General features: G+C 42.9%; 1 protein-coding gene across 2 annotated transcripts in view; it reads left to right on the top strand.

Moving 5' to 3' along the window:
* The window catches only part of LOC120517629 (zinc finger protein 281-like), an 83,123-nt gene that overhangs the window by 45,948 nt on the left and 22,534 nt on the right, over positions 1-14,641 (top strand). For both annotated transcript variants that reach the window (XM_039740049.1, XM_039740048.1), the window contains 3 exons: positions 5,002-5,115; positions 6,123-6,246; positions 10,327-10,410. In XM_039740049.1, the coding sequence (XP_039595983.1) occupies positions 5,002-5,115; positions 6,123-6,246; positions 10,327-10,410 (322 nt within the window). The remainder of the gene's footprint in view (positions 1-5,001; positions 5,116-6,122; positions 6,247-10,326; positions 10,411-14,641) is intronic.

Here is a 14,641-nt window from a genome sequence, read left to right as displayed (position 1 = left end):
GTCTTCTTAATGGCTTGTCTGGAAATCGATAGCTTAGAGTCCACTGCGACTCCTCAATCCTCCTCATAAGGTGTACTTTCAATTTTTCTGACCCCCATTGTGTATTCATACCTCACATTTTTATTTCCTACGTGTAGTACGTTACATTTACTGACATTAAATTTCATCTGCCCAAGCCTTCCTGCTGTCCAAATCCCACTCCTTGCCTCTCCTGTTCTGTTTCTTGGTTGGCTTGCATAACGAATGTAGGTGGTAAATCACGCAAACATTCAGCTTGCTCCTACGTATTTCTTCATCCCTATTATACGTCTTTGTCTATAAAACAATTCTGTCCAGGACTTGGTGTTCATATGCAGAAGGCCTGATGGTTTTTAAAGGACGTTCTTAGGTTCTTCAGTAACTTTGTGTCCATCTGTTTAGAGCAGGGGTCTCCAACTCCAGTCTTGGAGAGCTACAGTGGCTGAAAGTTTTCATTCTAACTTTTTCTTAATTCTTGACCAGATTTTTCTGCTAAATACCTCTTTGCCTTAATTTTAATTGGTGCACAACTTAAGACTCGTGCCCCCTAATTACCGTATATACTCGTGTATGTCAGGTCTTGAAACCCAAAAAAATCGATCATAAAATCAGACCCTGATTTATACGCCCATTCAAAAAGGCGACACTTACATTTTTTTTTTGCCTCCTCCAATCTCGCCCCAGTTTCTCAGACACATCGAATTTTGTTGCAGCAGCGCACTTTCGAATTTCTTTCACCACTTCAACGGCTTTTAATTTAATACCAGCTTCATATTTTCTTCTGATTGTAGATAAGGGATGCTCTTACGATAAAAGCGTATGAGGGTGTGAGATACAAAACGGGTCAAACATCACTTTGGAATAGTTTGGGTATTACCGTGTGGTCACAGAAATTAAAGGCCGTGTGCTCCTTGGTGACTCTCTCAGGTGGGCGTTAGCATATCATAATCTCTAGGACCAATAGTGTGAGTTTTCCACATTTGAATTATACAACCAACATTATAAAATATCAGAAATTATACTGTAAAATCAAGCCCCGACTTATCTGCGGGAGAACTTATCCGTAAGTAGATACGGTATTTCTCAACCCAACAATATTAAGACACAAAATGAACCAACAGATAAACAACGTCCATCACACAATAACTGAAAATAAAGAAAGGTGAAGGCCTCAGTAATGTTGATCTTCTCAGGTCCACAAAAGATTTTGACAGTTGTGGAAATGTCTGCCATCGCAGAATGAGTGCCATGGACTTAAATAACGGGTTTAATTAGCAACGAGAATTGGCTTCAAGTTAAGAAACTGAATGAATTGAAGTTGGTTGGAGTTTGAGGCCCCAACTTAGTTGGTCATCTGTTGGCTCAGTTCACATCAAATTTATGTCTAGGTGCCGTTTAAGGAAAAAAAAAAAATCAATTCCGTCGTCAGAGTCTAAAGAAACATTAATTAAAATAAAGGAAAGTAGTGAATTAGCAGCAAAACTAATTAAGAAAAGAGTTAGAATGAAGACCTGCAGCCACTGTAGCTCCCCAGGACAGGAGTTGGAGACCCCTGGTTTAGAGCAATGATTCTTAACCTTTTTTGAGCCACGGACCCCTTTAAGAATCTGATGAAGCTATGGACTGCCGTTCCCCAGAAATATTCACAGAAACACACATTTTCATACAATGAATGTAATGGACTTTATTTATTGAGATTTGATTGTCTCACACATATATGACATCCACAAAGTAATTAAATTTTAAACAATCTACATTTTTTTTATGCAAAACTTAATGGCCACTCATTATACTTATGAAATACAATCCATCCAGTGTAGCAGGTCCACTTTTTAAATAAATAGTTGCCGTACTCGTGGCTTAGAGAGGAGGGGGCGTGGCAGTGTGGCGTGAGCGGTTCCCAGGTGAATTCCTCACACGGGTGGTCCTCGCTTAAATGCACAGGTGAGGAGTCGTCCGCATCCGTAACTGCTGAGTGCCCCACCTGATCCACGTCCCTGTGGTAAATAAATAGAAGTGCAAGGTGGTGGGTATGAAGGTAAAGAACAGGAGGTCAAGGAAGAAGTCAGCTGGACGTGAGGAAGCTGGTGGGTGTGTGTGAGAGAGAGAGAGAGAGAGCGCAGACTCACGGAGCCCTAGCGGGGTGTTTGGCCGACAGCAGTGGTCACTCCTGCTGAGCAGGAGAAGGTTGGCTCACCACAGCAAAGGCAGCGGGAGTCGGAGGTTTGGAGTAGATCCCCAGGGTGAGCGTCCTGGCTGTTGGGGAAGCCAAGTCTCGGTCTTGCAGCATCTGAACGAAGCCAGGGATCGGGAGGCCACCAGACCAGTCGAGTGAAGATCAGCTGCAGGTGGGGTGACTCCCCTGGTGCATAGCCTGGATGGGAGAAGCAGGGGAGTCACCAGTCAACGAATGCACCAGGCTTTGTTTTAACCTTGTTTTTAAAGAATTTTTTTCTAGTGTGTTTTTAACCTCCACAATTCACCGCTTTTTATTGGATTATTTGTTTGAAGATTTTTTTAAATCATTGCGATAGATAGATAGATACTTTATTAATCCCCAAGGGGAAATTTACATACTCCAGCAGCAGTATACTGATACAAAAAACAATATTAAATTAAAGAGTGATAAAAACGCAATACAAGTTAAAAAATACAAGATGGAGAGTGAGAGGCAGGTTTACCCCCTGGTGGAATTGAAGAGTCGCATAGTGTGGGGTCTCCTCAGTCTGTCAGTGGAGCAGGATGGTGACAGCAGTCTGTCGCTGAAGCTGCTCCTCTGTCTGGAGATGATCCTGTTCAGTGGATTCTCCATGATTGACAGGAGTCTGTTCAGTGCCCGTCGCTCTGCCACGGATGTCAAACTGTCCAGCTCTGTGCCTACAATAGAGCCTGCCTTCCTCACCAGTTTGTCCCTCTTCTTTATGCTGCCTCCCCAGCACACCACCACGTAGAAGAGGGCGCTCGCCACAACCATCTGGTAGAACATCTGCAGCATCTTATTGCAGATGTTGAAGGACGCCAGCCTTCTAATGAAGTATAGTCAGCTCTGTCCTCTCTTTCACAGATCATCAGTATTGGCAGTCCAGTCCAGTTTATCATCCAGCTGCACTCCCAGGTATTTATAGGTCTGCACCCTCTGCACAGTCACCTCCGATGATCACAGCGTCCATGAGGGGCCTGGGCCTCCTAAAATCCACCACCAGCTCCTTGGTTTTGCTGGTGTTCAGGTGTAGGTGGTTTGAGTCGCACCATTTAACAAAGTCCTTGATTAGGTTCCTATACTCCTCCTCCTGCCCACTCCTGATGCAGCCCACCATAGCAGTGTCGTCAGCGGACTTTTGCACATGGCAGGACTCTGAGTTGTATTGTTAGTCTGATGTATGTTGGCTGAACAGGACCAGAGAAAGTCCAGTCCACTGCGGCGCTCCTGTGCTGCTGACCACAATGTCAGACCTGCAGTTCCCGAGACGCACATACTGAGGTCGGTCTGTAAGATAGCCCACGATCCACCGATGGCACCAGGTGTGAATCTGCTGCCATCTCTGTCGGCTTGTCCCTAAGGAGCTGAGGTTGGATGGTGTTGAGAAGTCCAGAAACATAATTCTTACTGCACCACTGCCTCTGTGCAGGTGGGCGAGGGATTTATTTGAACAGTTGGATTTTGTTGTTGTTTTCAATCAAAGTACTTTTTGCACCATCCTCGTGCTTCGTTGTTGTGTCTCACTGTCCAGCTCATCGATGACATTACCGATGGTGTTGGGTTCGAGGGCTCCCAGAAGGAAGATGGCAGCATGGAGCGGAACCCGCATCGTCACACCATCCATCCATTATCCAACCCGCTATATCCTAACACAGGGTCAAGGGGGTCTGCTGGAGCCAATTGAAATACAATCATCTTTTGCGAATTAAAACAGATCTACTACTCTTGCATTTTCTGCTACCATTACTTCTACTCCATCATCTACTCTCTCGTTATCCACTTTATTTCAATGAGGAGGAGGTTCTTGTTTGCCTTGAATAAGAATATGAACCCGTGGAGTGGTCTTCAACAAGGTGACACGCATCTCATCTTTGACATCCAATCTATTTCAACGTTTCGTTTTGATAGAAACAAGTGCTGAAAATCCCGATACACACAGGTATGTAGTAGCGAAGGCAATCTGGGGACTCGTAGCTCACTTTACCAGATGAGGGCAGGCCTGCCTGTGTCGGTGCCCACCAGAATTGTCCAAGACTCTTTGAGTTGAATTCATTTTGTAACATTTCCTTAGTCCTCGGGACAATGAGGTCTTCATGGTTGAGAATAGTCTTCTGTCGGCTTGGTAGGGATTATGAATCCATGGTTCAACTTTAAGGTCACCTAAGCCAAAGTAACCTTTGAAGGAGTTCTCCAGAGTGTCCAGATATCGGCAGAGAAGCTGACAACAGGGTGTTGTTGCTTTCACTTCCATCCTGCTAAAACACTTTGTGATGACATTTTTCTCACTGTTTTTTTTCTCACAAGTGTGTAACTCGTGCATTAGGTTTAGGTGTGAGAAATACTTGGCGAGAGAAGCAACGCGTGAGAATAATCACCATACAAGTGTTACATTTTGACCCCCACGGACCCCATGAAACCCATCCATTTACCTCCCCTAGGGGTCCACGGACCTTTTGGGTTGAGAAGAGTTTAATGCAGGGACAGATATTGTGACCCCTGTCCTGGGAGAGCGGCCTCCTTAAGTTGTCAGGTGGTATAAATTTGATCAGCAGCAGTGCCGATTTGTTTGAGGGAAGCCCTTTGGAAATGTCGCCCCGCACGGCTTTATGTACTCTTGTTATTAACGTAGGCATTGTGCCATTTTTGTCGTCTTGTTGATGATGGAATTGCCAGCAGGTTAACTGAATAAGGTTCGTCCACCTCGGTTCCTGCGGTCTTCCCGTCCACTAGACTTTGATGTGCTCAGATGTTACTTCTGCTGACTCTCTTATATGTTTTCTCAGTTGCCAGGCAGAACAGGGAAAGAAACAAAAGAATCTGCTGGGAAGAAGACGAAGCGATCCAGTTCGGACTCTCAAGATTCAAAGCCACGGCGTAAGAGGGGCGAGTCTTCGAAGGTACGTCACTGAAGTTCACCTCACAGGAGCTGTTGGTCTTTTTCGTTGGCTTAATGAAGTACATCAGCATTAAGGAAGCGTACTGTGCTTCTCATTTTTTGATGATTCTGAGAGGTCAGAGTGATGCTAGTGAACCCCTCATGTGCTGTTTTTAGACCATTCCAGGTTTCCCCACTAAATGGTGTCCACTTCAAGCTGCTAATCACTTTTTCTGCCGGCATTCGGTAAGACACAACGTGCTTTTCGATTTGCTAAATGAGCTCAGCTTCTGTCATGAAGTTAGCTACCGGCACCTCATTTACATAAAGAGAGTCACCTGACAGCCCATCGATTTTGTGTTTTTACTTAACCTTAACCCTTAAACTGCCACATACTTGGGGGTGGGTTAATGCACCCCCTGGACACCAAATACTTTTTTGCTGCACTTTTTAAAGAAACATCACAATTCACCAAAAAAATGAAATTTGAATGGAACACATTTTTTCCCATGCAAGGAGCATCACAATTGCTGCAGCACTGATGATTTTATAAACTGTCAAAACTGTAAAAGAAATGACAGCAACAATCTATTACTTTATGCACAAGGTGGAAGTGACGCCATTGATGAAATTCAGTAAATCAGCGAGCCAAATGGCCTTGAACTGACTGCACACAGAGGCCAGCGCTGATGCTGGTGGGCCAGTCTAGTGCAGCAGCTCAATCCCAGGGACAGTGATGCTGATCCGCTAGGGGGCGCCAGTGGTCACGAGCTGGCTGCTCAACAGGTGTATGGCACCGACTGACCAGCTCCGGCGTGCTGGCAAATTGCACTGGGTACCGAGTATAATCGGTTGCAGAGTTCAATGAATGTACGTCGCCGAATATCCTCGGCTCTGGCGTGCTGGCAAATTGCACTGGGAACCAACTATAGCTGGTTCTGCCGGTTTACGGGTTAAGATATTTCCTTTACCTGTTCTCCTTGTTAACACTCCTATGGTGGTCACTGTCCTTGTATTTATTTTTTTCAGTCTGGAATGCTGGATGGGGATGCTGGGAGCCTTTCTCCAAACTCAAAACCTCATATCTGCGAGCACTGCAATGCTGCGTTTCGGAGCTCCTATCACCTTCGCAGACATGTGCTTATCCACACAGGTGAGAGCCAGTGGCCCAGGTGAGGTATGGGCACTCCAGGTTGGCATTTGTTTGATGGGGGCAGGATTCGGACCCAGTTCAGATTTGGGAAACCAGACTGGAGTAGCTTAAAGCTTGACAAGCTGTACAGTTGCAGGTGTCTTTGAAATGTTTTTATGTGTCCGTGTTGTGGATCCACAATTTGTGCTTTGGAGTTCCGTAACATAAAAGAACATTTACAGTTGTTTTTTCTTTTTTGTCTCCATGTCAAAATTAAAGAAGCCACTGGTTTTAATTTTGTAGATGTGTACAGTGCACTCCGTAATGTTTGGGACAATTTGGTTTGCCCCTGTGCTCCACAGTTCTTAGAATTCTAAATCCGGCAATTCAGACGCGATTCAAGTGCACATTACAAATCCCCTTAAAATGAAAGCTTGCACACATTTCAGTCACAACACTTTTTCTACAAGATCCCCTATTTCAGGGCACCACAAAGTTGGGGACACAGCAGTGGTGGGTCTGTTAAAGCCGTTATCTTTTGGACTTTGTCGCATATCCATCACATGCAATGACTACTTCAAGTCTGCGATTCACAGAAATCACCAGGATCTTCTCTGGTTGTGCAGCCATCTTCAGCTCCTGCTTGTTTGAAGGGCTCGTCCCCTTCGGTTTTCTCTTCAGCATATGGAGGTCCTGCTCACTTGGACTGAATTTTCCCTTTTTGAGCTTTGATAAACTCCTTTGTTGCCCCAGCAGTATGTTTGGCTTATTATCCCACTGAAGGATGAAGTGCCGTTTTTATGAGTTTGGAGACATTGACTTGGAACTTGAGCAGATCAGATGTTCCTACGCACCTCAGAATTCATTGTACCTCTGCCGTCAGCAGGTCCATCATCAGTGAAGAGAAGACGTGTGCCAGCCATACATGCACAAGTCATCACACCCCCAGCACCGCCATGTTTAACAAATGAGGTGGTGTGCTTTGAATCTTGTGCAGTTCCTTCTTGTCTCCACAATCTGCTCTTGCCATCACTCTGTTGCAGGTTCATCTTGGTCTGTTCTTTCCATAAGACCTTTTCCTAGAATTCTGCGGTCACTTTTGAAGTAGTTTTTTTTACCACATCTGGCCATCCTGTTTTTTGGCTTCTCTATTTCTGTTCATGAAGTCTTCTGTTGATGGTCATCTCATTTATTTTTATATTGTATTGAGGATTTGTCCTGTTTCGTGTATTGTATTTTATTGTATTGACCCCCTTCATTTTGACACCCACTGCATGCACAACCTACCTGGAAAGGGGTCTCATTTTAAACTGCCTTTCCAAAAGTTTCTTCCATTTTTCCCCTACAAGGGATTTTTTTGGGAGTTTTTCCTTGTCTTCTTAGAGAGTCCAGGCTGGGGGGCTGTCAAGAGGCAGAGCCTGTTAAAACCCATTGCGGCACTTCTTGTGTGATTTTGGGCTAAACAAAAATAAATTGTCATATATCCGTGACCTCTCCACATCGACCTCCTGCAGACTCTTTCTGATGTGTTGCACAGGTCTTTGGGGGCTTTTTCTTGACCATTTACCTTTTTCTTCTGTCATCTGCAGTGGTGGTCTTCCTTGGCCCACCAGTTCCTTTGCCATTACTGAGCCCAGCAGTGTATTCTTTCTTCTTCGTGATATTCCAGACAACTAATTTCGGTCAATCTAAGATCTTCCCCGTGTCTCGTTTGGTTTTATTCTCATTTTTCAGCCTCATGAATGGCTTCTTTCTTTCATTGGCACAGCTCTTGTCTTCATGTTGAACAGTGGCAACTACAAACTCGAAAGAGTAGAAGCAACCTGAGGTGTCATGAAGCTGTGAAGATCACCTGAGGAGTCACAAACACCTGTGATGCCAATTGTACCAATGATGATGGCACCCTACAAAGGGAGTGACCTTGTAGAAAAAATGTTGTGTGACCGACGTGTGTACAAATCCACTTAAATGAAAGACTGCAGTGTGCATTTCAATCACAAGTCTGTGCTGTTTGGTTTGTGATTTTTAAACTGTGTAGCAGAGGGTTCAGAAATGAAGGATAAACATGTCCTTGTCCCAAACATTATGGAGAGCAGCACACTGTTAGCTGTAGGAGTTTATTCCATGACAGAAATATTCCTGCTAAAGTTTGCCAATGTACACCCTGGACACTTTGGTTCACAGACTTCATTTTAAAGCGAGCCGAAGCCTGTATGATGCATGATTTAGACATCATTATTGTCATAAGATCTCAAGAGCCCTCCTGGAAAGTTGCTGACGTATGTTTTTACTACCTTGTATACGTAGTATAGAGAAAGTATTGTAATCATCCAAAAAAATTGACCTCGAGATTTTGATGAATCAAAACGTTTTAGATCTCTCCAAGTCTGATTTATTTTCTCATCGGGAAAGTATTGTAATCATCCAAAAAAATCGACCTCGAGATTTTGATGAATCACAACTTTTTAAATCTCCCCAAGTCTGGTTTACTTTCTCGTAGGAAAAGTATTGTAGTCATCCAAAAATTTGAACCCGAGATTTTGATGAATCTCTGTGTGTTAAGACACCCTGAGTCCAATTTTACTTTCTCGTATACGTATTGCAATCGTATAAAAATTTGATTTTGAGATTTTGATGAATCTCAACATTTTAGACACCCTGAGTCTGATTTACTTTCTATTAGGGAATCTCGACATTTTAGATCTCCGAGTCTGAATTTACTTTCTCGTAGGGAAAGTATTGTAATCTTCCAGAAATTTGATTTCCAGATTTTGATGAATCTGTACGTTTTAGATCTCCCTGAGTCCGATTTGCTTTCTCGTATATGTATTGTAATTGCCCAAAAATTTGACTTGAAATTTTGACGCTCTTTGTGTTCTTACAGTAGAATTAAGTTTACATTTAAGTTTTAAGTTTTCATAAATTTGGTTTAAGTTCATTAAAGTAGTTAAGGCTCTTACGAAGTAATGTTAAAGTAACTGATTTCTTCCCTTGCATAAACGATTAGGGGCCGTCACACTAGTACGCCCATTTTTGAACATTTCAATCCACTTTATCGTCATACTGAACACACATGCAGAGATAAAATTTGTGCCCACAAAAAGAGTTTGACAGAACGCTGTTCCTCTTTGGTGCAATTTCTAAGTTCACCACAGGGCGACATTTGCTAGTTATTTAAGTTATATGAATGTTTTCACTAAATATTAGTGCATAATTAATGGGAGGTTCCTATAAACCCTCAAGTTGAATTGAATTTGTATATTCTAACTATTTCTAGCCTCTCTGACTAAACATTATTCTCAGTTAGTGATCAGCGTTGCCATGTATAAGGTGTAGAGGGCACCTAGTTTTAAACCGTGTTTTGTGTGTCCGCTAACATGAAAGACAAAGTACTTAATTGAATGTGTTGCACCGTACGTTTAAAGCGTACCAAGAAGTAAAGAATCTTTTAAGTATAGAAACAACAAAAGTTTTACAAGAAGAGCTAAGTTTGGAGAGTTTTGCAGCTCCGAGTCCAAAAATACCATTTTTGTAATTCATTCTGTCAGTCTGTCTGCCTGTAAACAGGATAACTGGAGTGCGCATTCACTTCGGTCAACTAAGTTTTGCATACAAGTGTTGGGTACAAAACGTAGATTTCTATCAGCTTTTGAGCTATTTCCGCTAACCGGAAGTGGTATTTCACCTGAACACGTGTTCGATTTTATTTTTTTTTTTTATTCATGCAGTTGCAGAGTTTATTCAACTTTACTTTTATAATAATTGTTCAGTATATTATTTATTTGATTTGTTGTTGATGGTTCTTTAATGTACATAAAATAAAAATATACTCCTTGCCTTGCGGTTTACTCCTCAAATATCCATCCCCATATCTGAGTATACCAGAAAGTCGAGGGGAGAGCACTCCCGATTTTTTTTTGTTGTTAAAATTTGCAGGAATGGTTCGGTGTTGTCCGCCTTTCTGAAATGTGACGACAATTCGTCAGCTGTCAATGTACTGCTGTGTATCTGCCTTGGGTGGGGGTGCCGCACTGTTTGTGATGAAACCACATAATGTTTTAATGTAACCTCACACCTTTGTGTCGTGTTGTTTATTCCTAGGAGAGAGGCCTTTCAGATGTAGTCAGTGTAACATGAGCTTCATACAGAAGTACCTGCTGCAGCGACATGAGAAGATTCACAGTGGTGAGTTTCTGTTGCAATCCTGAAGTCAAATCAATGCTTTGTAGGCAGTAAAGTCCCATCTGATGATGTTTTATTACAGCATTTTAAGCTGACGAAGTGTGATTCCTCACCATTAAGCAATTCATTGCCACCTCATGATTGTAAAGCAAAACGTTGTGACCCTGTGTCACGTGAGAGGAAACTTCCCTGTGTCGCACGTGCTCAGTTGAGATGTACCGTATCTCCCCGAAAATAAGACTGGGTCTTATATTATTTTTTACTCCAAAAGATGCACTAGGGCTTATTTTCAGGAGATGTCTCTTATATTTATTCGTATACAACAATCTACATTTATTCAAATACAGTCATGTCATCTTTTTCTGGAATAACGCCATAACTCTCCACATTCAAATTTCCTGCTACTCCAGCAGCTTTTAGGATCCTCCGGGATTGGTGTGCGCGCTTCGATGTTTGATGGACGGTTCGATGTGGTGAACCAAATGCATTTGTGGTGATTTTATATTCAAGCATCACATGTTCCCCATCGTAATGACACGATACATTTTAAAGGTCTCACATACCATCTGCTGCGCTTTTTTGCACCCTCACATCGACATCAGAATGTATGGTGGCGTATTTGAGCCACGGAGAAAACATTTTAAGGACACGGTGAAAAGGTTTATTTTGTGATTAAAGTGGAAATTTCGGCTTAAATCTCAATGTCCACTCTAACCTCGTAGTTTACTTTTTCATTAAAGTACACCGTCGTAAACGTCATCTTAAAACGACCCAGTTGTTAATCGCTACGTGTTGCTGGGCATGATTTACCAGCTCTCTGCACATTTAGAATCCTTCGATTTATACCTGATATCACTTTCATGATGAAATGCATTAAAATATGTATGTGACATTTTACACACAGATGAATCGTTCACTTCATTTAAATAATGAATGCTCTTAATAATTACACATGTGGTGGCGGAGCGGTAGTGCTGCTGTCTCGCAGTACAGAGTCGCGTCCCTGGTGTTCCCTGCCTGGAGTTTGCATGTTTTCCTGGTGAGTTTCCACAGTGGGCTCTGGTTTCCTTCCAAGGACATGATGTTTTGGGGATTGGTCGACGCTAAAATGACGCCAGTGTATGTGAGAGTGTGCTTGTGTTCACCTTGCGATGAGCTGATGCCCCGTCCAGGGATTTTTTTTTCTGCCTCGTGCCCAATGCTTGTTGCAGTGGGCACATCCCTGGATTGCTGGATGTAATCATTTAACATCCTTTTCAGAGATATTGTGGCGAGTTGTCCTCAGAATTTAATTGGAGGTTTCAGGCAATTCACAACACAGCGAAGCTGAACGTGTTCTCACCGTAATGATATCTCACACTGCCACCTGGTGGAATCTTCCAGATTTACGTTTAAGTTCACGCACGCGAGTATGAACAGTACAAGGCTTGCGTAGCAGGAGCGTCCGCTGGAGCAATGAAGTATAAACCTGGCCTTTGTCATCGACAGATCAAGGTCATTGGATGTCTTAAGACCGTTTCTTTGCCGAGATGCTTTGGCTCGGACAGCGCTGGTGGACTACCATTGCGAAAACTGGCTTTTGAAAGAGCAAGTGGTGGTCTCGGATTTCACATGCGAGAGTCTGCACCAATGGAGAACGGTCCACCTGAGTGCCTTCTCACTGTAATTTGAACGGTATATGTGAAACTGGGACATTGCAACACACTTATATGAGGGTCGTGCAAAAAGTTTCTGCACTTTTATGTTGTCGTCGGAAACGGTGAAGGTGGGAGGGAGGAGTAGTGATTGGTCATGTCTGAGAGGGTCATGTGACTAGTTCTTTCTGACAAGCCGGCTGCCCTTGCAGTTTAGTATAAGAGTTGTCGCCCTGTGGTGAACTTAGAAATTGCACCAAAGAGGAACAGCGTTCTGTCAAACTCTTTTTGTGGGCACAAATTTTATCTCCGCATGTGTGTTCAGTATGACGATAAAGTGGATTGAAATGTTCAAAAACGGGCGTACTAGTGTGACGGATGCAGAAAGCGCTCCAGACATGCAGCTACAGCCACGACCACGGGGAATGAAGGAAGAACCCTGGAAGTGATTCGCGAAGACAGAAGAATTTTTTGCTGATCGCATTAAAAAGTTAGTACAACGCTGGGAAAAATGCAATGTAAAGGAAGGTGACATGTAGAAAAGTGATGTCATTTGTTTTTGAAATTGTTAATAAATAGACTTGGGGAGTGCAGAAACTTTTTGAACGTCCCTCGTATTACAATTTACAGTTGGAGTCCGAGTTGGTATATTTTTATCGACTCTGACCGCAGTAACCTAACAATTGCTTCCGACTCCACAGCCCTGCTGCAGACAGAAGAGCGGCTCGTCTGTCTGATGTCATTCAAAAAACAAAAAGACAACAGAATGGTAAAGAAAAAAAGGGGTGGAGTTTGTGGCTGAACTCGTCATACCTGCCAGGCGTCCCACTTTGTCAGCACATTATCGGCGCTCTGAAAAAGGGACAAACTTGTGACTGTTTAGAAATGTGAAACTGTGCTGGAAAGTTGTCATCAATTCCTAGTCTGGTAATCTGAAGTCCACTGGCGATGAGATCCGCAACTGCAGTCCTCGGGCTGGACATGGGCACCTACTGTAAGTGGTGTGACAGACCAGATCTTATCGGGTGCACTTAAGGTGTCCTTTCAGACCTCCCTCTCCAACGTCAGACATTCATGTCAAGCCCTCTATGCTTCCTCCATGTAACCTTCATTTACATTCAAATGTCTTTTGCACAAGTCTGATTTCTGTCGGCGGTCCTGCTGACGCTGGGATGTCTGCTGCTCCACCTTGTGTAGTCCTCACCAGCTCATTAGTTACATTTTTATCAGGATTTGACGTATACGTTCAAAAGAGCAGTAGCCCACTCACTGACCTCTGAGTGACTTCACTTCTTGCACGTCCCACCCTCACGCATTTTACTTTCTGTATTTCTGCCAGTTTCATACCCATCTGCTCCTCGAACTCCCACTTCTTGTACTCTAATCTCTCTGCCCTTTGCAGTGAAGATTTTCAGTGCTCAGTCAGACATTTATTATACTGAGAGGAAAGTTAAGTTAAGATAAGGGGCCATGTTAAGAACCAAAGGGTCTGCGGTCGGATTCTTAAGGTTAGGCACAGTTCAAGTAAAGTGTAATTGTTACGTACGTCCGCAGTGCTTTTGCTTACCGGTGAAGTTTTACACAGTAACCCAAACAGAACACCTTTGAGACGCTTTAAGGGGTCTTGCGTACCAGATATGTTCCACTTTTTTTTTTTTTTTTTCTTTTCTTTATCGGATGCCAGGGCTTTTATTGCAACATCACATACAGGACCTTGAGAAAGGATTCACCGCCTCTCTGTGTTTGTCATGTCCTGTCGATTTACAGTCTGGAATTAAAACGGATTTTCATTTGGATTTTATGGAATGGATTTAACAATCCAGTCCAGATTGTTAAAGCGGAATGAAATTCAAATACATACATACATGCATAATATACATACACAAATGCATATATATATATATATATATATATACACATACACACACAGTGCGTACGGAAAGCATTCAGACCCCCTTCAATTTTTCACTCTTTGTTATATTGCAGCCATTTGCTAAAATCATTTAAATTCATTTTTTTCCTCATCAATGTACACACAGCACCCCATATTGACAGACAAAAAAAAAAAAGAATTTTTGAAATTGTTGCACATTTATTAAAAAAGAAAAACTGAAATATCACCTGATCTTAAGTATTCAGACCCTTTGCTCCGTATTCAGTAGAAGCCCCCTTTTGAGCTCATACAGCCAGGAGTCTTCTTGAGAAAGATGCAACAAGTTTTTCACACCTGGATTTGGGGATCCTCTGCTATTCCTCCTTGCAGATCCTCTCCTCTCCTGTTCTGTCAGGTTGGATGGTTGTATGTGTCAGTCGCTCGCTTCTTATTGTTTCGCTGCCTTCTCAATTATATAATGCGTGTTTTCTTCAGCGCTTTTTTGAGCTCTTCCTGGTTTTCTACGTACTGCGTTGATAGTCAGTTCACGTGATTACGTGGGAGGCGTGATGATGTCACACTAAACTCCGCCCCCCACGGCCATCCAGCTCAACTCCATTACAGTATATGGAGAAAAATAGCTTCCAGTTATGACCATTACGCGTAGAATTTCGAAATGAAACCCGTTCAACTTTTGTAAGTAAGCTGTAAGGAATGAGCCTGCCAA

The sequence above is a fragment of the Polypterus senegalus genome, chromosome 17, assembly GCF_016835505.1.
Source record: "Polypterus senegalus isolate Bchr_013 chromosome 17, ASM1683550v1, whole genome shotgun sequence".
In the NCBI taxonomy this organism is placed as follows: Eukaryota; Metazoa; Chordata; class Cladistia; order Polypteriformes; family Polypteridae; genus Polypterus; species Polypterus senegalus.
This window is presented reverse-complemented; position numbering and strand designations above follow the sequence as displayed.